This window comes from Oncorhynchus keta, chromosome 7 (assembly GCF_023373465.1).
Source record: "Oncorhynchus keta strain PuntledgeMale-10-30-2019 chromosome 7, Oket_V2, whole genome shotgun sequence".
Taxonomy (NCBI): Eukaryota; Metazoa; Chordata; class Actinopteri; order Salmoniformes; family Salmonidae; genus Oncorhynchus; species Oncorhynchus keta.
The window spans coordinates 10379059-10403842 of NC_068427.1; the positions used below are offsets into that span (position 1 = coordinate 10379059).

The 24784-nt window shown below is 46.3% G+C and overlaps 1 protein-coding gene across 7 annotated transcripts in view; it reads right to left on the reverse strand.

Annotated features, from left to right (window-relative positions):
* LOC118385967 (kalirin-like) overlaps window positions 1-24784 on the reverse strand; it is a 304704-nt gene that overhangs the window by 28425 nt on the left and 251495 nt on the right. For 5 of the 7 annotated variants that reach the window (XM_052521954.1, XM_052521952.1, XM_052521953.1 and 2 more), the window contains 3 exons: window positions 3141-3412; window positions 1835-1975; window positions 930-1025 (listed from right to left, as the gene is read on the reverse strand). In XM_052521954.1, coding sequence (XP_052377914.1) covers window positions 930-1025; window positions 1835-1975; window positions 3141-3412 — 509 coding nt within the window. Of the gene's footprint in view, window positions 1-929; window positions 1026-1834; window positions 1976-3140; window positions 3413-20937; window positions 21158-24784 lie in introns of those variants that run through there. The other 2 variants (XM_052521957.1, XM_052521955.1) reach the window with 2 other exon arrangements.

The window sequence follows — 24784 nt, forward strand, 5'->3', positions numbered from 1 at the left end:
TTTTGCCTTCCGAGTAGCGCAGCGGTCTAAGGCACTGCATCGCAGTGCTAGCTGTGCCACTAGAGATTCTGGGTTCGAGTCCAGGCTCTGTCGCGACCGGGAGACCCATGGGACAGCGCACAATTGACCCAGCGTCGTCCGGGTTACGGGAGGGTTTGGCCAGCAGGATGTCCTGTGGCGGGCCAGGCGCAGTGCACACTGACACGGTTGCCAGGTGTACTGTGTTTCCTCCGACACATTTGGGCAGCTGGCTCCCGGGTTAAGTGGGTATTGTGTCAAGAAGCAGTGCGGCTTGGTCGGGATGTGTTTCGGAGGACCTTTGCCTCTATTAGTCTGTATGGGAGCTGCAGCGATGAGACAAGACTGTAACTACCAATTAGATACCACAAAATTGGGGAGAAAAAGGGGTCAACTTTTTTTTTTATAATAATAATTTTACGAACATTCACAAGGAAGCTACTGTGCATTAGATACTCAGAAACGTATCACACGATCTCTCACCTGACGCCATACTACTTAATCTTAATCTGATCTGTTTGTGGCAAGAGAGGCTGAGCCTCAAATGGCACCCGATTCTCTATGCCCTATGGGCCCTGGTCAAAAGTAGTGCACTAAGCAGGGAATAGGGTGCTATTTGAGACGCAGCCTCTGTTCTATCAACCACATAGATAGAGGAAGCTGTGTTTTAACTGTCCGGCACGATAACATGAACATCTGATGTGCATCTCAAAATGGTGGCCCCCAGTCAGCATGACATGGTTGCTTAGTGGCTTTTGAGAAGCGGAAGTTGGAGTGAGTAGATGACGTCAAGAGAAACAGGGGGTTAGTTTAGAGATGGTTAAGAGATTGTCACCGACTGTTAGCAGTGTGCGAAGACAGCGTGGAAATTGCCCAATGCCATTTTGTATTGCATTCACCTTAGCACTTACCATCTTAGTTTGGACCAACTTTTCTATTGCACTGACAAGATCCGCAGCGCTGGGGACATCGGCGGAGCCCTGACGCGCAGTATGCAATGCGGAGGACTGTAAAGGCACGGTTTGGGAGGAAGGGAGTGTTAGTAGCAGGGAGGAGGAGAAAGGGAACAGGGACAGGGAGACAAAGGTAGTTATTAGTCAGGACCTTTGAGCAGCTACAAAAGGCAAGCTTTAGTGGAGAAATGTGAGGTGCTATTGGAATTATACACGAGCTAGGTCAGTAAGCAGTAGGCCAGAGACAATTTAGTGACAAAGAGTGCGTCCCAAATTATAGTGCACTAGTTTTGACCAGAGGCCTTGGTCAAAAGCGGTGCACTACAAAGGGAATAGGATGCCATTCGGGACACAGTCCGTGTGGCGTGATCTTGTATATAGAGTCAAGTGAGAGAGTGAACGTGACACAGTGCAACAGTGTGTTAGTTAGGTCAAACACAGTGCAGCAGCTCTTCCAGCTGTAAACCAAGCCAGTGTACATAATGCCTCGCATTCATCAGGGCACAGCAGACACAGACTCCGCTGTAGACACATCTGGTAGTTTGTGGCATAGTGTTGTACTGTACACATAGACAGCAGAGGGGAGGGGGCTGCAGGTGGACACGTCTTATGAGCCTGTGCTGAATGACATAACATATTCTCTGCGACCAATAAGGTGCTTGAACACAAGTCCATTAACCGAAGGGAAGATATTCCTTTTGAAATGTTTTTGTCCTATTTTCTCATTGTTGCTAAGTCTGCGTTCCAAAGGGCACCCTATTCCCTACATAGTGCAATACTTTTGACCAGAGCATAACAGGGTTCCATTTTGGACGCATATAGAAGAGGTACTACGGTGTCAGAGAGAGGGTGTCATGTCATACCTTCTCCTCCTGGGACGAGGGGTCCTTGATGATCTCCATGGGGGGCGGCAGGGGGGTGTGAGAGTCATCCTCGGGCTCCTCCTCTCCTCCGCTCTGCATTCCAGAGGAGGGCTTGGACAGGGGGCCCTCCTTTCTGCCCCTCTGTGGCGATAGAAAGGGTAGAGTCAGGGGGGGGGAACAGGGGGAGTTAATGTGGGCCATTGTCCCGGGGTTCACTGGGGTGCCCTGCTCCACCACAGTGCCTCTCTGTCTCAGAATCACACTGGGAGCCACACAGCCACCCAGTAGGAAGTCACTTCAGGCCTGGGGCTGCATCCCAAATGGCACCCAATTCCCTATTATGGTGCACTGTACAATTAGAGAGAATAGGGTGCCATTAGGGACGTGGCCCTAATTACAGTCCCACTGATCGGCGAGATCAAATCATGTGGGACACTTCTGTGACCATTCCTTGAGGTAAAAAAAAAAAAAAAAAATACCATGGGGCTCCGCTAGGAGTGAGAACAAGGAGTCTACTTTTCAAGGTACTGTGAAATTATACTGTAGCTGTCTAATAACATATGGTGATTATGCATTTCTCTCACTTTTCTATCCTTGTGGGAGGCATCTAAAACATTTAGCAGTGGTTATAGTACAGCACAACATTGCGCTGCAATCCGTACATTTAAAATGGAAAGATATACACTAGTGCACTGACTAAAATAGCTTGAAGGCTCCAATTTACACGATGATGCCCATTGTTCATGACTTGTGATTAAACCAACATTGCCTATGCACCCTGTAGAATTGTCCCATGGTAATTGGGCTAGGATGTCATAAGATAACAGCTCATACTGTATCCTTGGGAAACTGCTCCTCCATACATGGGAGGGTCAAGAGATTTTGATTCGCTTTAGATAAGCAATCCTTGTAACGGACCTTTTCCTACAGGTTCAAGAGAAGTTCAACAGTCGGATCTAGAGGAGAATCCCATTGGTTTGGATAACAATGGGTTAAACTGGTGTTGCCTGAGCTGTACTTCTAAATTTGATCCAATCACTTAACCCTTTGTAAAAACTAAAAGAGCCTGAAAGAAGCACAAGTCCACCATAATTGGTCCCTGAAGGACCGTGATGGACACGTCCCTTAGAAACCCATCACTGTATGTACAGAGACGCACTGGATGGAGAGAGTGGAAAGAGAGAGAGGAGGCTGAAGAGGACGCAGAAGAGACGGTGATTGTTACCTCGTCTGCGCTCGCGTCCTGCGAGAGAGTTGGAAAGAGAGAGCGAGAGATGCTGTGGAGAGGAGTCAGGACACTCGTTACCTCGTCTACGCTCTCGCCGTGCAGGGTGCTCTCGGGCGGCCCCAGGTCGATGCTCTTTCGGCCGTCCCTCTTCTTATGCTTGTTGGGTAACTTCTTGATGCTGCTGCCGTGGCTGAGGCGGCGCACAGGGCTGGTCAGCCACTTCTTCAGGGTGTTCCCCGAGCGCTTCGGTCCCGGAGAGCTTGAATGGATGGAGCTCTGGGATGCCTGGGGCTGCAGGCTGGCCACCGACTCGGTCTTCGCTCCCTCGGGCCCACTGACCGAGTAGTTCTCTGGAAGGAGACGAGACAAACAGCATTTTAGACTTCAGAATTCCACCCTGACAGCATTCTGTCATACACACACCTTTATAGTACCCAAATACACAGCATGAGCCTCTGAGTCACACACCAGCACTCTCTCGTTGGCTTTGTGTGCATCCCAAATGGCATCCTATTCCCTATAGTGTACTACTTTTGACCGGAGCCCTATGGGCCCTGGCCAAAGTAGAGCACTACATAGGAAATAAGATGCCATGTTGGATGGAGACTCTGTCCATACACAGTGCTAGCTTTCTGTACTAACTATGCCTTAGTTATCCCTTGCAGTCTGACATCCACTAAGAAATACCAACCTTCCCAAAAGCATAGGGTGAACAGTACACAGTCATTTGTTTTTTAACATTGCCCGATGTAATACAGTGTAGGAATGCAGACATGTGTATACCAACAATACTCAATGGAGCCTAATACTGTATAGGAATGCAAGTCACACAGTGTGTGTTCAGCTCATTTCAAGCCTTGGTTTCAGGACACAACACACCTCCTTTTGACCGTTGATATCATTTCTACAAACAGGGCCTGTGAGATATGTTATTTTTTTCCCAAAGATTGTCACGCCTTGGTCTTAGTATTTTGTGTTTTCTTTAATTATTTGTTCAGGCCAGGGTGTGACATGGGGTTATTGTATTGTCGTATTGGGGTTTTTGTAGGCATTGGGATTGTGGTTGATTAGGGGTGTGTCTAGTATAGGCTATGGCTGCCTGAGGCGGTTCTCAATCAGAGTCAGGTGATTCTTGTTGTCTCTGATGGGGAAGCGTATTTAGGTAGCCGGGGTTTCACTTTGTATTTCGTGGGTGATTGTTCCTGTCTCTGTGTAGTTTCACCAGATAGGCTCGGTCACTTTGGTTTTTCTTTTTTACTTGTTTTGGAAGAGAAGAGAACGAGCGCCATTCTCCTTGCGGAGATGGTGCTAAATACATCAACACGGTCGGTCCCTGGGATTGGGCTGGCCAACACCATTCGGTTTGCTTGGAAGGAAAAGGAGTTGGAGCCTTTAGGACAGGAATCTTTTGGAAGGATAATATTGATGGGGATTCTAAAGCTGACGGTGAAGGACGTGTTTTGTTTCCAAGGCAACTCGTTGGAGGGAGCATACGACGTGGCACTATATACAGAGGAAAAACACGATGATATCCTGAGAAGGGCAAGAGCAGTGGGAGGTGAGAGGCCGATGTGCCACTACGAAATAACAAGCCTGGCGAAGAATAACTTTAGGGTTGTAACTGTCAACATTTACAACCCTTATGTTAAGGACGAAGAGGTGAGGGCTTTTCTGGGGAGATACATGGATAACGTCTCCTCAGCAAGGCACCTTAAAGACTCCCTTGGGTTTTGGAATGGGAGGAGAGGTTTCCAGGCCCTCCTCAGAGAGGACCCAAAGGGACATGGTGGCTACCTCCATCCTCCTGCTATGTTCTCCCTAAGGGCTGACAGGGGGACGTTGTTTTATGCACGTCAGCCCCCATTTTGCAGGCCCTGTATGGCCTACGGACACATATTCGCCTCGTGCAGCACAAGAACATGCAGATTTTGTGTATCTGAGGAACACGAGGCGAGGGATTGTGACAAGCCTAAGACGTGCCATGGGTGTGGCTCGTCAGCACACCTGTGGCGGGGGTGCCCGGCCCGTCAGAGGTCATATGCGTCTGTGGCTGGGGGGGGAGCAGGAGCGGGGGATGGGGGAAGAAGAGGAGGGGAAGGAAGCACGCCTCATGACCAGAGTACAGGTCCAGAGGGGAAGGCCACAAGGAAGGAGGAGGAGCAAGAAGCGGCGGATGGAAGAGAGAAGGAAACGGAAGGCACGGGAGTAGGAGAACCAGGAAAAGCGGCGGAAGAAGGCAACCGAGTGGAGGAGCATGAGAGAGAAGAAAGCAAGGGAGGAGTGGTGGAGAAGGAGACGGTGGAAGAGCAAGTGGACTGGGGGGAAAGTGCCCTGGTGGAAGAGATGAGGGGTATGGTGGAGGAGCTGGCGGGGGGGGGAGGGTGGTATCTCTCCACTGCCGCCATCACCAAAGAAGAGAATGAAGAGGAGGGTGCGATTGGCCGACAGTGAGAGGGAGGGGATGGCCAAGAGAGTGATGGGGGTGGGAGATACCTCTGGGTTGCTGCTGGTTTCCCCAGGCTCTCAACTTCTGTTGGGTGGGGACACACCTAACAAGACTCAGGACTGGGTACAGGAGGAGGTGGGGAGTTTTTTGTTTGGGGACTCAGCCTCCCCAATTTTTTTCCAAACCAGCTGCAACACTGGGGAGGGGGGAGGATTGTGGAGGTAGACCCAGGGTGCAGGGCACCCCGGAGCCAAACACTATTCCTGCATCCTGGGATGGTGAGATGGAGGAAGAGGGGGGGATGTCGGGATTACGGACGGTGTTCTCACCGGTAGATATGGAGCAGGGGAGTCTCCTGTTTGTTTGTTTTTCTGTCTGGGTTTAGAATTTGAGTGTATTACATGTTTTTATTTTTCATGGGGTCTAATTTTACTTTTGTTAGTTTAAATGTAAGGGGTTTAAGGGATTTTGTTAAGAGGAGGGCGGTTTTTAGTTATTTGGAGGGTGTGGGGTTTGATTTTTGTTTTTTACAGGAGGTTCACCTGAGGGATGGAGGGGATGTTAGTAGGTTTAAGAGGGAGTGGGACAAGGGGGAGTCGGTTTGGGTTGTTGGGGGGGTGCACTCATCGGGGGTAGGGATTTTGTGTGGGCACAGGGAGGTAAAAGTGGAGGATTCTTTTGTGGTAATGCAGGGGAGGGGTGGATGTCACGATAAGGGATTGTAAATTTAGATTAGTGGTGGTGTATGGGCCACAGGTGGTGGCAGACAGGAGGGAGATGGTGGACTGTCTGACGCCCCTGTGTGTCACAAATAGGAAATTAGTGATAGGGGGGGATTTTAATACAGATTTAGGAAGAGGGGGGGATTGCAGTGCAGGCGCCATTGCCAGGCTAATGGCTTGCCATGGTCTGGTAGATGGTGGTCTGCACACTACTCCGAAAATGGACGGTCCGACATGGCGCAACTCCAGGGGGGTTGAGCGGAGGCTCAACTATATTTTTGTACCCAGGTCTTTGGGTAAGTTGTCTGGGCGGCTGTTGCCTGTTTTCTTTTCAGTCTGCATGAAGCAGCCTGAGATGTCAGTCTGCATGAATCAGCCAGAGATGTCAGTCTGCATGAAGCAGCCAGAGCTGTCAGTCTGCAAAGAGCTGCCAGTCTGCAGGGTGCTGTCAGCCTGCATGGAGCAGTCAGAGCTGTCAGTCTGCATGAAGCAGTCAGAGCTGTCAGTCTGCATGAAGCAGCCAGAGATGTCAGTCTGCATGAAGCAGCCAGAGCTGTCAGTCTGCATGAAGCAGCCAGAGCTGTCAGTCTGTATGAAGCAGCCAGAGCTGTCAGTCTGTATGAAGCAGCCAGAGCTGTCAGTCTGCAAGAAGCAGCCAGAGCTGTCAGTCTGCAAAGAGCTGCCAGTCTGCAAGGAGCTGTCAGCCTGCAAGGAGCTGTCAGCCTGCATGGAGCAGCCAGAGCTGTCAGTCTGCAAAGAGCAGCCAGTCTGCAGAGTGCTGTCAGCCTGCATGGAGCAGCCAGAGCTGTCAGTCTGCAAAGAGCAGCCAGTCTGCAGAGTGCTGTCAGCCTGCATGAAGCAGCCAGAGATGTCAGTCTGCATGAAGCAGCCAGAGCTGTCAGTCTGCATGAAGCAGCCAGAGCTGTCAGTCTGTATGAAGCAGCCAGAGCTGTCAGTCTGCAAGAAGCAGCCAGAGCTGTCAGTCTGCAAAGAGCTGCCAGTCTGCAAGGAGCTGTCAGCCTGCATGGAGCAGCCAGAGCTGTCAGTCTGCAAAGAGCAGCCAGTCTGCAGAGTGCTGTCAGCCTGCATGGAGCAGTCAGAGCTGTCAGCCTGCATGGAGCAGTCAAAGCTGTCAGTCTGCATGAAGCAGCCAGAGCTGTCAGTCTGTATGAAGCAGCCAGAGCTGTCAGTCTGTATGAAGCAGCCAGAGCTGTCAGTCTGCAAGAAGCAGCCAGAGCTGTCAGTCTGCAAAGAGCTGCCAGTCTGCAAGGAGCTGTCAGTCTGCAAGGAGCTGCCAGTCTGCAGGGTGCTGTCAGCCTGCATGGAGCAGTCAGAGCTGTCAGCCTGCATGGAGCAGTCGGAGCTGTCAGTCTGTATGAAGCAGCCAGAGCTGTCAGTCTGCAAAGAGCTGCCAGTCTGCAAGGAGCTGTCAGCCTGCATGGAGCAGCCAGAGCTGTCAGTCTGCAAGGAGCTGTCAGTCTGCAAAGAGCTGCCAGTCTGCAAGGAGCTGCCAGTCTGCAAGGAGCTGCCAGTCTGCAAGGAGCTGTCAGCCTGCAAGGAGCTGTCAGCCTGCATGGAGCAGCCAGAGCTGTCAGTCTGCAAAGAGCAGCCAGTCTGCAGAGTGCTGTCAGCCTGCATGGAGCAGTCAGAGCTGTCAGCCTGCATGGAGCAGTCAAAGCTGTCAGTCTGTATGAAGCAGCCAGAGCTGTCAGTCTGCATGAAGCAGCCAGAGCTGTCAGTCTGCATGAAGCAGCCAGAGCTGTCAGTCTGTATGAAGCAGCCAGAGCTGTCAGTCTGTATGAAGCAGCCAGAGCTGTCAGTCTGCAAGAAGCAGCCAGAGCTGTCAGTCTGCAAAGAGCTGCCAGTCTGCAAGGAGCTGTCAGTCTGCAAGGAGCTGCCAGTCTGCAGGGTGCTGTCAGCCTGCATGGAGCAGTCAGAGCTGTCAGCCTGCATGGAGCAGTCGGAGCTGTCAGTCTGTATGAAGCAGCCAGAGCTGTCAGTCTGCAAAGAGCTGCCAGTCTGCAAGGAGCTGTCAGCCTGCATGGAGCAGCCAGAGCTGTCAGTCTGCAAGGAGCTGTCAGTCTGCAAAGAGCTGCCAGTCTGCAAGGAGCTGCCAGTCTGCAAGGAGCTGCCAGTCTGCATAGAACAGCTAGATCCGCCAGTCAGCCATGATCTTCTAGATCTGCCAGTCAACCAGTCTCTTCCAGATCTGCCAGTCAACCAGTCTCTTCCAGATCTGCCAGTCAACCAGATTCTTCCAGATCTGCCTGTCAACCAGAATCTTCCAGATCTGCTAGTCAACCAGAATCTTCCAGATCCGCCAGCCAGCCAGGATCTACTGGAGCCGGCTACCTACCTGAGCTTCATCTCAGTACTGGGCTTCCTCTCAGTACTGGGCTTCCTCTCAGTACTGGGCTTCCCCTCAGTCTCGAGCTGCCCCTCAGTCCCGAGCTGCCTCAGTCCCGAGCTGCCCCTCAGTCCCGAGCTGCCCCTCAGTCACGAGCTGCTCCTCAGTTCAGTGGGGTTCTGGGTGAGGACTATTAGGCCATGGTCGGCGGCGAGGGTGGATTATCCCAGGACGCGAAGGGGAGGAACTAGGACATTAATGGAGTGGGGACCACATCCCGAGCCGGAACCACCACCATTGACAGACGCCCACCCGGACCCTCCCTATGGTTTTGAGGTGCGTCCGGGAGTCCGCACCTTAGGGGGGGGAGGTTCTGTCACGCCTTGGTCTTAGTATTTTGTGTTTTCTTTAATTATTTGTTGAGGCCAGGGTGTGACATGGGGTTATTGTATTGTCGTATTGGGGTTTTTGTAGGCATTGGGATTGTGGTTGATTAGGGGTGTGTCTAGTATAGGCTTAGCTGCCTGAGGCGGTTCTCAATCAGAGTCAGGTGATTCTTGTTGTCTCCGATGGGGAACCGTATTTAGGTAGCCGGGGTTTCACTTTGTATTTCGTGGGTGATTGTTCCTGTCTCTGTGTAGTTTCACCAGATAACCTAATTACAGCCTTTCACGTTCCGTTTGTTGTTTTGCTTTTGTATAAGTTATTTCATGTATCGCTCTTCATTTATTAAAGACATGAGTAACCACCACGCAGCATTTCGGTCCGACTCTCTTTCTACAAACGAAGAACGCCGTTACAAAGATACATTTCCAGTGTGTTAGCTGATAATTATGCACTTTTCTCTGTAAATATTTGATGCTCATGTTTGTTTTTAGCCAGTAAAAAGATAGTGGAAACGTTTACTGGACAGTTGCTTTTCTGACTTTTATATTAATAAACTGCAGCTTGCTTCATAATGGCTAAAAGGTGGACTAGTTTAGGCTATTACTAACTATTTAACCAAGTTGAAGACATACAGTGCCTTTGGAAAATATTCAACCCCTAGTATTTTTCCACATTTTATTGTGTTACAAAGTCGGATTAAAATGGCTTCAATTGTTATTTATTATCAACAATCTACACAAAATACTCTAATGTCAAAGGGGAAGAAAAATTCAGACATTTCTCAGAAATGTATCATTGCTGGACAGCCATTTTCAAGTCTTGCCAAAGATTTCAAAGCCAATTTAAGTCAAAACTGTAACTAGACCACTCAGGAACATTCAATGTCATCTTGGTTAGCAACTCCAGTGTAGATTTGGCCTTGTGTTTTAGGTTACTGTCCTGCTGAATGGTGAATTTGCCTTCCAGTGTCTGTTGTAAAGCAGACTGAACCAAGGTTTCTTCTAGGCTTTTGCCTGTGCTTAGCTCTATTCCATTTTTTTCCCCAAAAACTCCCTAGTTCTTGCTGATGACAAGCAAACCCATAACATGATGCAGCCACCACCACACTTGAAAATATAGAGTGCTACTCAGTGATGTGCTGTGTTTGCCCCAAACATAATGCTTTGTATTCAGGACAAAAAGTACATTTCTTTGCCACATTCAAAAATCATGTTAACCACTATTATTGCACACAGAATGAGTCCATGCAACTTATTATGTGATTTGTTAAGCACATTTGTACTCCTGAACTTATTTAGGCTTGCCATAATAAAGGGGTTGAATACTTATTGACTCAAGACATTTCATTTTTTCATTTTTTATTAATTTGTAATAATTTATCAAAACAAATTCCACTTTGACATAATGGGATATCGTGTGTAGATTAGTGAGACCAAATCTCAATTGAATCGATTTTAAAATTCAGGCAGAAACACAACAAGAAATGTGGAAAAAGTGAAGGGGTTGAACACTTTCTGAAGGAACTGTATGTGCTGTTGGATCCAGACTAGCTCTGGTCTACAGGGCGAGGACATTTGCCTCTGCACTCTGTTACAAAATTCCTCTATGGATGGATACATAGACCCAAAAGAGAGCAGAGGTCCTCACATAGATCCAGACAGGCACCAGAGAGTGATTAGAGCAAAAGCTCCTGAATGATGTATTTGTCAAACTCCTCCCGGTCCACCACCATGCAGTCAAAAGTGAAGTACAGTAGGGTGCACCATAACAAAACATTTAACAACAGAACACACATAAAAATAGATTTTCTCCCAAATGAACACAATCCTGAAGTATCGTCAGTACTACTAACCATAAAAGCAGAGAGAACATCCATCCCCTTGAGATAAAACATAGCTTGATACTGAAGGAAACATTTGGCCAAGCCATTGAGAAGAAAGGGGAGATATGTTTGTGCTGTGGAGGCAGGCCTGCTGTTGACCAGGCCCAACATACAAGTCTGTCCATGATGTTGAAAAGACCCAGGATGTTGTTATCAGCCAGATAGGGAGATACAGTGGGGCAAAAAAGTATTTCGTCAGCCACCAATCGTGCAAGTTCTCCCACTTAAAAAGATGAGAGGCCTGTAATTTTCATCATAGGTACACTTCAGCTATGACAGACAAAATGAGAAGGAAAAACAAATCCAGAAAATCACATTGTAGGATTTTTAATGAATTTATTTGCAAATTATGGTGGAAAATAAGTATTTGGTCAATAACAAAAGTTTATCTCAATACTTATATACCCTTTGTTGGCAATGACAGAGGTCAAACGTTTTCTGTAAGTCTTCACAAGGTTTTCACACACTTTTTCACACATTCCTCCATTCCTCCACACATTCCTCCAGATCTCCTCTAGAGCAGTGATGTTTTGGGGCTGTTGCTGGGCAACACGGACTTTCAACTCCCTCCAAAGATTTTCTATGGGGTTGAGATCTGGAGACTGCCTAGGCCACTCCAGGACCTTGAAATGCTTCTTACGAAGCCACTCCTTCGTTGCCCGGGCAGTGTGTTTGGGATCATTGTCATGCTGAAAGACCCAGCCACGTTTCATCTTCAATGCCCTTGCTGATGGAAGGAGGTTTTCATTCAAAATCTCACGATACATGGCCCCATTCATTCTTTCCTTTACACGGATCAGTCCTCCTGGTCCCTTTGCAGAAAAACAGGCCCAAAGCATGATGTTTCCACCCCATGCTTCAGAGTAGGTATGGTGTTCTTTGGATCCAACTCAGCATTCTTTGTCCTCCAAACACGACGAGTTGAGTTTTTACCAAAAAGTTATATTTTGGTTTCATCTGACCATATGACATTCTCCCAATCTTCTGGATCACCCAAATGCTCTCTAGCAAACTTCAGACGGGCCTGGACATGTACTGGCTTAAGCAGGGGGACACGTCTGGCACTGCAGGATTTAAGTCCCTGGCGGCGTAGTGTGTTACTGATGGTAGGCTTTGTTACTTTGGTCCCAGCTCTCTGTATGTCATTCACTAGAACCACTGTGTGGTTCTGGGATTTTTGCTCACCGTTCTTGTGATCATTTTGACTCCACGGGGTGAGATCTTGTGTGGAGCCCCAGATCGAGGGAGATTATCAGTGGTCTTGTATGTCTTCCATTTCCTAATAATTGCTCCCACAGTTGATTTCTTCAAACCAAGCTGCTTACCTATTGCAGATTCAGTCTTCCCAGCCTGGTGCAGGTCTACAATTTTGTTTCTGGTGTCCTTTGACAGCTCTTTGGTCTTGGACATAGTGGAGTTTGGAGTGTGACTGTTTGAGGTTGTGGACAGGTGTCTTTTATACTGATAACAAGTTCAAACAGGTGTAATTAATACAGGTAACGAGTGGATGACAGAGGAGCCTCTTAAAGAAGAAGTTACAGGTCTGTGAGAGCCAGAAATCTTGCTTGTTTGTTGGTGACCAAATACTTATTTTCCAACATAATTTGCAAATAAATAAATTAAAAATCGTACAATGTAATTTTCGGGATTTTTTTTCTCGTTTTGTCTGTCATAGTTGAAGTGTACCTATGATGAAATTTACAGGCCTCTCTCATCTTTTAAAAAGGGGGAGAACTTGCACAATTGGTGGCTGACTATATACTTTTTTTTGCCCCACTGTATGTGCTGCTCCTGTCAATCCTATTGTGGCAAACAAAAGAGGGAGAATAACACTTCTCGCGCCCGAAAGCAATTGTAGACCGGGTGCCATTTGGGACACATTCAGTCCCTTCAGAAAGTATTCAGACCCCTTGACTATTTCCATATTTTGTTATTTTACAGCTGTATTCTAAAATGGATTCAATTGTTTTCTACAGACAATATTCCATTGCAAAAACAGGTTTTGTATTAAAAAACAAAAAACTGTAGTATTAGACCCTTTACTCTGTGATTACAGCCTCGTGTCTTCTTGGGTATGACGCTACAAGCTTGGCACACCTGTATTTGGGAAGTTTCTCCCATTCTTCTCCACATGATTCTCTCAAGCTCTGTCAGGTTGGATGGGGAATATCGCTGCACAGCTATTTTCAGGCCTCTCCAGAGATGTTTTCGATCCCGTTCAAGTCTGGGCCGCTCAAGGACATTCAGAGACTTGTCCTGAAGCCATTTCTGCGTTGTGCATAGGGTCGTTGTCCTGTGGAAGGTGAATCTTCTGAAGTCCTGAGGGCTCTGAAGCAGGTTTTCATCAAGGATCTCTCTGTACTTTGCTCTGTTCATCTTTCCCTTGATCCTGACTACTCTCCCAGTCCCTGCCGCTGAAAAATATATCCACAGCATGATGTTGCCACCACCACCATGCTTCACCATAGGAATGGTGCCAGGTTTCCGCCAGATGTGACACTTGGCATTCAGGACAAATAGTTCAATCTTGGTTTCAGCAGACCAGAGAATCTTGTTTCTCATGGTCTGAGTCCTTTAGGTGCCTGTTGGTAAACTCCAAGCGGGCTGTCATGTGCCTTTTACTGAGGAGTGGCTTCCGCCTGGCCACTCTACCATAAAGGCCTAATTGGTGGAGTGCTGCAGAGATGGTTGTCCTTCTGGAAGGTTCTCCCATCTCCACAGAGGACCTCTGGAGCTCTGTCAGAGTGACCATCAGGTTCTTGCTCACCTCCCTGATCAAGGCCCTTCTCCCCCGATTGCTCAGTTTGTCTGGGTGGCCAGCTTTAGGAAGAGTCTTGGTGGTTCCAAACTTCTTCCATTTAAGAATGATGGAGGCCACTGTGTTCTTGGGGACCTTCAATGCTGCAGAAATGAAATGTTTTGGTACCCTTCCCCAGATCTGTGCCTCGACACAATCCTGTCTCGGAGCTCTACAGACAACTCCTTCGACCTCATGGCTTGGTTTTTGCTCTGACATGCACTGTCAATTGTGTGACCTTATATAAACAGTTGTGTGTATTTCGAAATCATGTCCAATCAATTGAATTTACCACAGGTGGACTCCAAGTTGTAGAAACATCTCAAGGATGATCAATGGAAACAGGATGCACCTGAGCGCAACTGAGTCTCATAGCAAAGGGTCTGAATACTTACGTAAATAAAGTATTTCTGTTTTCTGCCAAAATTTCGATAAACCTGTTTTCGATTTGTCATTATGGGGTGTTGTGTGTAGATTTATGAGGATTTGTTTTATTTAATCCATTTTAGAATAAGGCTGTAACGTAAGAAAATGTGGAAAAAGTCAACGGGTCTGAATACTTTCCGAATACACTGTATTGACAGAAAATTGCAGAGTGGGATAGCGTAGCCTGTGTTGCTGCTGACTTGTTGCTTCTGTGCTAGGTGACTCATTATGGGGAAGTGAGCTTGTGAAGAATCATGTGGACAAAGCCTGTAGTTAGATATTATTAAGTAGATTAGCTCAGCAGCCCATAGGGGTATCACAGCCATATCATAGTCCCAGCCACAATCTCTCCCTGTGGGGACAGTCAACAACAGGGCTGAAAGAGAGAGAGGAGGAGAGAGAAAGAAGAGCAGTCTGAAGGAATAGGCCTTTTAAAGGGATAGTCCGGGACTTTGGCAATGGGACCATTTATCTACATCCCCAGAGTCAGATGAACTCGTAGATAACATTTTTATGTATCTGCGTCCAGTATGAAGGAAGTTAGTGATCCGTTTGCAAGCTAATGCTAACTAGCTTAGCACAAAGACTACCTCTTAACTGTTTATAATTAAAAATATATATATATCTTTAACTCTGCATTGTTGGCAAAGTACCCGTAAGTAAGCATTTCACCGTTGTTTCCGAAGAATTTGACTTGGTATCTACAAGTTCACCTGGCTCTGGGAAAGTACAGTTGATAAAGGGCATTAATTTACCAAAATCCTGAAATATCCCTTTAACTGAGGTGACCCACAGCCCCTCCTCTCCATGTGGAGTCAACTGATGAAATGGCTCTTTGATAACATGAACACTGCTTTTCAGACAGGCCTTCTCCATGGGCCTTTGTCAGAGAGAGAGAGCACTCCAACACTTGGCTGCATGGGACACGTGTGTACACTTACAGCTATGACCTGCATAGCTGCTGTGGAGCATAGTGCTCCAGGCTAGACCTCCTCTGTTCAATAACCACCATACATGAGGGTTTCTACTCCACTTCAAAGATATTTGGGATGCTTCCCAAATGGCCTAATTCCCTACATAGTAAATGGCAGCATAGTCCCTATATAGTGCACTACTTTAGACCAGAGCCCAGGTCAAAAGTAGTAGACTATGTAGGGAATAGGGTGCCATTTGAGACGCAGATTCGGGAACATTTGCTGCAGGCTGTCTGTGGTAACAATCTCACTGTGACTGGACAGTGGCTTGTTGAGCTGGCCTTGTGACGCCACACATGATTGCCTGCTTGAAAAGCACTTCGGAGAGCAGCGCGTCACACTGAGGCTTGCTGACGACAGCAGGCGCTCTCATGGTCACGTGCTACAAAAATAGTGGCTCCCTTGGCCGGCCAATAGGCCCTGCTCTTTGTACACGAGGGCTGTGTCCCAAAAGGCACCCCTATTCTCCTTTATAGACCAGGGCCCATATGGAAGATCATAGGGCTCTGATCAAAAGTGGTGCACCATATCGGGAAGAGGGTGCCATTGGGGACACATGGTCCTCTTAAGCGCCTTCATTTCCCACCTCGACCGCTTAATGGCCGCACTAAGAGAGAGATATTCTCATTCCTCACTCGGCCGTCTCACTGCTACCTAGTGCTTTCGCAGAATCAGAACTTTCTATCACACACCTTTTGCTTTCACTAGAAAAAGCCACCAAGAATAATCCCTTCTTACCACAAAGGGGGTAGATTATTTCCAACCCTATATAAACATTGCGCAATGAGATATTGGAGTTAAACAGTCATCAGGCTTATAATTATGTTGATAAAATAGGACTCCTCAACACGAAATCAAAAGGTTTGTAGGTGTTTCTTTGACCTTCTCTGATGGTGAATTTAGTTTCAGACCCATCAAAATGTTTTGTTATAACTATATTTTCTGGAGGGTTTTTATGCTTTGGGACCACTGCTCTAGTTAAACTGTCTGCCTGTTTGAAATGCTTGTGTGAGGTATTATCGCATAGAGCAAACAGAGTGTCATATTTCTGTGTCACCGACTGTGATTAAGTTATGTGATATAGAGCCAGTCTCACACAATGGCAACCTGTGGAATGACCTTGAGAGTCGCTCCATGTCATTTCAGCAAGCCATGACACCCACCGTCTCAAGATTGTTCTGAAATCTTCTCTGTAGTTAAACAGATCAGATTAGCATTCCTGAAACATTTTTTTTGTTGAAATATAATTTGATCTCTGAGAAATGAATGATAATGCATTGCATCCAAATTGGCCATTTTAATTTATAGGATTCATAGAATATTCAATAAATGGTGCCCGGCATCTGATTTGGACCAAAAAAAATTCTAACAATGAGCATGACATGAGGGATTTAAAGAAATTGACAAAATCCCCCCACAATGAGTATACAGTATCAGTTCTCTATGTCTGACAAGTACTATGGAGCTGCAGCTCTGAGTATTGTTTCTTAATCCCATGTAATGTATTCTCAGAGAATTTGGCGATTTGTTTTTTACGCTGTTCAGAGAAATTAGTGGCTCATCCTATATCCTGATATTAACAAGTTCTGACCACTAGATGGTGCTGTTCCTGCTGATCCGACTATTAGGTGATTATTATTATTATTTTTTTTTTAATTCATTCCCAACCCCCAATGTGAAAGCCATAGTTCCCCCAAATCACAAAATGACATATTGATTTCCTTATTTATGGACGAGGTATGACAGCAACACATGCTTTGGTTTTGTTTACCTGGCCACTGTTTCAAATGCTAACGTTTTAACAATAGTGGCACAAATCCAATGCAAGTCAATGGTACATATATTAGCATTTTCGTGCTTCATACCCAATTTATCTATAAGTAACATCGGGGTACAAAATACATTTTTAGATACTTCAGCATGATTTGTACATGAAGTGTGAAATATAGGTACCATTGACTTGCATTGGATTTGTGCCACAAATGCTAATAAATTACTATTTGAAACAGTGGACAACAAATCCAACGCATGTATTGCTGTCATGCCCTGTCCATAGAGTGCTTACAGGCTAAGGAAACCAACATGTCATTTTGTAATTTGGGTGAACTATCTTTTTAACATTGAGAGGAGGGGGGGTGGGTTTAAAAAAAGAAATAACCCGGAACGGCACCATCTAGTGGCCAGAACCTGGTAATAGCAGGATGTAGGATGGTACCATTTCAATGACAAATTTCTCTGAACGGGGGATAACACTTTACCAAATTCACTGGTAATACATTACATAGCATGAAGAAACAATACTCTGAGCCGCAGCTCCATAATACGTCAGACATAGGTAACTGATACTATATATTCGTTGTTGGGGCGGGATTGGTGTGGGGTTACAAAAAAGTTCAGTCCAAATTGGATGTTAGGTACTATATTTATTGAATATTATATGAATCCTATTACATTTAAATTGCCTATTTGGGTGCAATCATTTAGCTTCATTGCGCAGTTATCAAATGATATTACAACAAAATAATGTCGCATGAATGCTAATCTTAAATGTTTCCAACAGAAACTATTTCAGAATCATCAGAGATTGTGGGTGTCAAAATCCTCTTTCTTGTGCTTTTTGAGGTGGAACGACCCTCGAGTCAATTACCTAGTCTCAGCTTCAGAATGCACAGAAGAGAAAAAGCAGAGAGATAACCATTTTCCCAACAATAGCCAGAAATGGTTTCTCCACCGGCATGCTGTATCACAAAGACTTGAAGTGATTTCTAATTGAGCCAGGGTTGACAATAGAATGGGGAAAACATGGACACATGTACTGGAGCAGGCCGGCAGCTGGAACATGTGAGCAGTAAAAATGCCTGAGATGTTTTCTGTTGAGGATCCATGGTCCCCTAGCAACCCGCTTGCGTGTGAAGCAGGCAGGCAGGCCAGTCTTCACCTCAGTGCACAGGGCTGGAGGGGCATGGAGGAGAAAGAGGTGGTGGAAGAGGAGGAGAGCACCTCAGGGGCAGTACGTATCCAATGTCTGATTTAGGATCAGTTTAGCCTTTTAGATCACAATGAATAAGATTACACGGACTGGGGGAAGCAGGATCCTAGATCACCACTCCGAATGAAGCACTTGATACATACTGCCTCAGGCTTCTTGTCACCCTCTCAGAGGCTCCATTGCTTCTGGCCACAACTCAACAACACAGCCTTCAGGCTGCTATCACTCTCAATACACCTAATTCCCCATTCTCACCGCACATAAGAACAACGGCTGACAGTATACTGCTCTAGTCTACACACAATCTCCTCCATGACAGCCTGTCTGTTTTCTAGTTTTTTTTGGTGACTACCTGTCCTGATATGTGGTGTCAAATATGCAGTAACACAGGTTCTTAGTACAGTATGCCCACATTTAAGGACGTGTACAGTATGGAATGTCCCACAGGTGGACGTATTCATTAATATACATTAATTAAATTGAAGAGAATCTCTGGGGCTATGAGCAGTGTCTGTTCAGGAAAGAGTTGAATTAGCCTCAGAATCCTCTACAGCTTTAGTCACCATACGGCTGGCTCTCTGAGGTCATTAAAGAGCCCATGGCACTTATCGTAAGAGTAGGGGTGTTAACCCCAGTGTCCTGGCTAAATTCCCCAATCTGTCCCTCAAACCATCACGGTCACCTAATAATCCCCAGTTTACAATTGGCTCATTCATCCCCCTCCTCTCCCCTGTAACTATTCCCCAGGTCGTTGCTGCAAATGAGAACGTGTTCTCAGTCAACTTACCTGGTAAAATAACGGATAAATAAAAGTAACTAAATGGCTAATTATCGAAGTACAACTGTTCACAGAACATTCCGGCAACTTGCATGTGTTATTCTACTTGCCACAACCGTAACTTCATCCCAAATGGCCTTTTAAAAGGCTAAACTGAAGGCACTCTATTGCCTATGTGGGGCACTACTTTTGACCAGGGCCCATAGGGCTGTCTTCAATAGTAGGGCACTACATAGGGTGCCGATTGGGACGTATCCTGTGACTGACATGCCCTGTCAGCAATGGAATAAATCAGCAGAAACTTGTTATCAGTCGTTTCTCCGTGAGGTATTTTTTTGCGTCTACTCTACTCATCTGACTCCCAGGAAACAGAAAGTTGAATTCCTTGCATGCGTGAAACTGAGGGTCCTGCTTTTCCTGACAGGGTGTTACGGGTACTACGCCAGAGTTTTGGTATTTCTATTCACAGACAGGTTTTATTTCCTCATCAGTCCATCATTGTCACGCACTTTGTGGCATTCTTATATTGTGTAACGCTCACATTCCACGCATATCCGAAGAGTTTTAAAATCTCTCTACTAGCTACCTCCTAAGTGTGGGTTACATTATCAGCATGTCGGTGTCCATTTGCTGAACGGGCAAAAGGTGAACCCCTAAAGGATGTAAAAACAACAACAACAAGAGCAGTAATAAGCCAGACATTTGATGCAAAGAGGAAAACATTCCTGCTAGTTAACTCGCTGGGCAACAATTAAAGGAGAAAGCCATCCCATCCACATTCAGACAGCCCTCCCTAAAGTAACCCCTAAGAGTCATCTTCAAAGAAACTTGTTGTAATGCTTCACATGAAAGAACATTTGTGGCTAATTTGGTCTTCAAAGACACCAGCGGTGTGTTACTATCTTCCCTCAAAAATAATCTAGGTTAGAGAGTTGAAAAACCATGACTTCCACGTATATTATCCCACATTCTTGAGAGACATACCATAACAGAAATGTTGAAAATGAAAATCCATGACATTTGTAAGACTTATTAACGAACACCTCGCATGTTATGCAATTCTTAGTGACGAGTTCAATGTTTATGAATGGGAGCCAACTCTGCTGATCCAGAACCTAATGTATTGTTGACACGGCTTCATCCCCATCCCTCTGAATCTCTGCATCCTCCTATATATATCCTCCTAGACAGCATAATGATACAACAGCGTACAATAGCTGTTGGCACCAGTGCAGCTCTCATTGAGTGTTCACCATTGCAGCAGCTATCTCTCTTATAGTACACAGCCCAGAGATGCTGCCGGAGTTAATATATAATGAGGCAGTACTTAAGGTCACATTAGTGCTCAGCAGAGAGGCACTTTGCCTCTGTCCACTCCACAGCACCAAGCCTTAAAACATCAGCAGACAAGTAAACACTAGAGAAATGCAAATGCAATATTAAAAACGGGAGAGATTTTGTTTTCAGGCTGTCAGCCAGCTACTATGAAGGATGTGAAGTCAGACACAAGCTTTCTCTCACAAATGTTTGAGTGAGTAGCTCCGGTCACACTAAAAAGCGTTAAGAGATAAACTTTGCCTCTGTGCACTCTACACAGCACAGAAGACACCCAAGCCTTAGTGAAAAACGACAGCAAAGGAAAAGAAAGGGAATAGACGGGGAGGAAAGATTCCGGTTTGAACGCACGCGAGTGATAGAGCGCTGCGTTGTCCCACTAAGATTCTACACAATAGATCCCCGAAACATCCGCAAACAAGTAAACACTGGCAAGGTAAAGCCATGCAATATTAAAAACAGGAGAGACGTCTAATAGTGTCAACCAGCTACAGCACGGAAAGTCAGACACAAGCATTTTCTCACAAATGTTGTTTCTCACAAACCTCCCTGGCTGATGTCCAGATAAAATAATTGCTTAACAATATTCAGGATCTCCGTTCTAAACCACGGACTTACACGCATAGGGCTCCTGTCAGGGTTACGATCAGAGAACAGATTCTGTGTTTTCTCACAGCTGAGCTTCTCACGGAAAGATCTTCCATATCGTTAAGCTGCGCCTCTGTCTGGACATCAGCCAGGGATGTAACCTACCTTTGGAGTTGTACTTCAGCCAGCAGTAAAGGTACGCACCTGTCACTTTGTAACCGCAGCAGCAACACTTAGCAAGAATCCAACCACAACAGGAGCAACAATGCCTCCCACTTTTCATCCTGGCCAGCTAAAGGAAGCGCATGGCTCCGGGAGACGAATGATAGGGAGAGAGGGGAGATAGATGCAACATGCACCTGTACTGCAGTCCAGTCAACCAGCCACGAGCCGCTTCAAGTTCAGCCTGTTCCACTTGCCTCCACTGAGGGGAGGGACGGACCGGGAGGGAGGAGGGAACAGGGCAGGCGCACCCTACACTCCCAGGCACTCACTCACTTCCTCTGATTCACAGAGAGCAGCTTGGGCTAGAGTGAAAAGGTGAACGTAATAGGTCACTTTGACAAAGGCACCACTAGCCCTATCGGTATGTTCCTAGCAAACATAAAGACAACACTCAGATTGTTTATAATATATTGTATATAGGTCCAATGCAGCCGTTTTATCTCAATATCAATTCAGCTCTGGGTCGAAATGAAATACCTGACTGTGATTGTATTAAAAGGGTCAAAAAGAAACCAAAATAGATTTTTTAGCAAAGGACAATTTCTCAAACAAGTATTTTTCTCGGACTGTCTGGGAGGGATCTATGTGGGCAGGAGAACTGAAAATTAGCTCTTATTTGCAGAGCGTTTGGAACGCCCTTTCTAATTGGTGAATGACACCAGGCAGGCCACAACTCCATCCCACCAAAACAGGCTGACATTTCAGGCGGTCTTTTCAAACAGCCCTTGCACTAAAAGAGCATTAACATAATTTAAACAATTTCACAGTATTATTTCAACCTCATACTAGAGTGGAAATACACTACCGGTCAAAAGTTTTAGAACACCTACTCATTCAAGGCTTTTTCTTTATTTATACTATTTTCTACATTGTAGAACAATAGCGAAGACATCAAAACCATGAAATAACACACATGGAATCATGTAGTAACAAAAATAAGTGTTAAACAAATCTAAATAGATTTGATAAATATCCCCCCTTTGCCTTGATGACAGCTTTGCACACTCTGATGTCTCAACTATTATTCTAAAATGTAGAAAATAGAACAAATAAAGAAAAACCCTTGAATGAGTAGGTGTTCTAAAACGTTGGACTGGTAGTGTATATAAAACACAGTAAAATCAAGTTTTTGACTGCACTGTGCCTTTAACTGCACCCAGTCTACCAGCAGTTAAAATAGGCTTCATGGGTGGGAATGGCTGTCAAATGTCATGTGCGGGCACATTCTTGACAAGCAGATATGAGCACCAAAATTATTACTTCTTATGCTACTGAGGAAAGACAGCCAGGTTTCGTTATGTTAATTGCCATGTTACGCCCTGAAAATAAGTCCTTTCCCACTATGCCCTCTCTAAGTCTCCAAGTAAAGCTTCTGAAAAAGCTTATGTGAGAAGCACCTTGTGTGTATCAAATCCTATAGAGTATAAATAAGGACAGGTTGTGTTGCATACAGACAAAGTGCCGTTGGTGCTGTACTGAGAACTAGGACACTGCAGGTAAGGAGCTGTGTGATTGTTATGGAGCATATCTGGGCTATGTGGCTGTTGGGGACACAGAAAGACAGAGCAGTGCTTCAGGGAAGACACAGACTGAGCCCCACACAGCCAGATCGAGCACAGACAGGCCAAGGGTGTTTCAAGATGAACAGGTAGAACTGGTACTAGAGCAGTGAAGAAATAGACCACCAAATGGGACATTTTCAAGGAAGACAATATCAACATAAACTCAGCAAAAAACGAAACGTCCTCTCACTGTCAACTGCATTTATTTTCAGCAAACTTAACATGTATAAATATTTGTATAAACATAAGATTCAACAACTGAGACATAACCCGAACAAGTTCCACAGACATGTGACTAACAGAAATGGAATAATGTGTCCCTGAACAAAGGGGGGTCAAAATCAAAAGTAACAGTCAGTCTCTGGTGTGGCCACCAGCTACATTAAGTACTGCAGTGCATCGCCTCATCATGGACTGCTCCAGATTTGCCAGTTCTTGCTGTGAGATGTTACCCAACTCTTCCACCAAGGCACCTGCAATTTCCAGGACATTTCTGGGGGGGAATGGCCCTAGCCCTCACCCTCCGATCCAACAGGTCCCAAACATGCTCAGTGAGAATGAGATCTGGGCTCGCTGGCCATGGCAGAACACTGACATTCTTGTCTTGCAGGAAATCACGTACAGAAAGAGCAGTATGCCTGGTGGCATTGTCATGCTGGAGGGTCATGTCAGGATGAGCCTGTAGGAAGGGTACCACATGAGGGAGGATGTCTTCCCTGTAATGCACAGTGTTGAGATTGCCTACAATGACAACAAGCTCAGTCCGATGATGTGACACGCTGTGATCATCCACCTCCAAATCGATCCCGCTCCAGAGTACAGGCCTCGGTGTAATGCTCATTCCTTCCTCATTCCGACGATAAACACGAATCTGACCATCACTCCTGGTGAGACAAAACCGAGACTCGTCAGTGAAGAGCACTTTTTGCCAGTCCTGTCTGGTCCAGCGACGGTGGGTTTTTGCCCATAGGCGACGTTGTTGCCGGTGATGTCTGGTGAGGACCTGCCTTTACAACAGGCCTTCAAGCCCTCAGTCCAGCCTCTCTCAGCCTATTGCGGACGGTCTGAGCACTGATGGAGGGATTGTGCGTTCCCGGTGTAACTCGGGCAGTTGTTGTTGCCATCCTGTACCACGTACCAATTCCTGTGCAGGTGTTGTTACACATGGTCTGCCACTGCAAGGATGATGAGCTGTACGTCCTGTCTCCTTGTAGTGTTGTCTTAGGCATCTCAAAGTACGGACATTGCAATCTATTGCCCTGGCCACATCTGCAGTTCTCATGCCTCCTTGCAGCCTGCCTAAGGCACATTCACACAGATGAGCAGGGACCCTGCTTTTGGTGTTTTTCAGTCAGTAGAAAGGCGTCTTTAGTGTCCTAAGTTTTCATAACTGTGACCTTAATTGCCTACCTTCTGTAAGCTGTTAGTGTCTTAACGACCGTTCCACAGGTGCATGTTCATTAATTGTTTATGGTTAATTGAACAAGCATGGGAAACAGTGTTTATACCCTTTACAATGAAGATCTGTGACGTTATTTGGATTTTTACGAATGATCTTTTAAAGACAGGGTCCTGGGAAAGGGACTTTTCTTTTTTTGCTGAGTTTACCTGACTACACAGGCAGGGTAACATCGTACGTTGGTGTCTGTGGGGAAAACTGCATTCCAACCAGTACTTTTGTCACATTCAACAACAAAAAACCCTGGCTCAATGCAGAGCTGAGAGGCCTACGCTCTGCCATGGAAGAGGCACATAGGAGTGGCAACATGGACCATTACAGAGTAGTGAAAGAATCTGAATAAGGGGATTAAAGCCGCTAAAGCACCATATAAGGAGAGGCTAGAACAACAACTCTCCACTAACGACTGCTCGTCTGTCTGGAGGAGTCTTCAGAAGATCACAAATTACAAACAAAAGAACACCTATGCATTGGGTGATCCCCTTCTACCTAACCAGCTCAACGAGTTTTACTGCCGCTTCGAAGCACAAACGACCGTCAGCCATCAAGCCGTGGCGTGGGTGTGAGTCGGAGCTGCAGCGCCAGTCAGGCCCTGGTGAGGACATCGTCCGGGATGTCAATCCGCCTCCTGCCCACTCCTCTCCTGATCGTGTTGGGGGCGATGTTGATGGCCTGAAGGCGACGCTACAGCAAAAGGGGCTGGATATGCCCCAGGGGGGCAATGTTTCCCCGAACATTGCTCTTGTGCCCTTGGACTGCACAGGGAGTGGTGACCCAAGCTGACCCAAGTCAAGAGTCAGTCTGC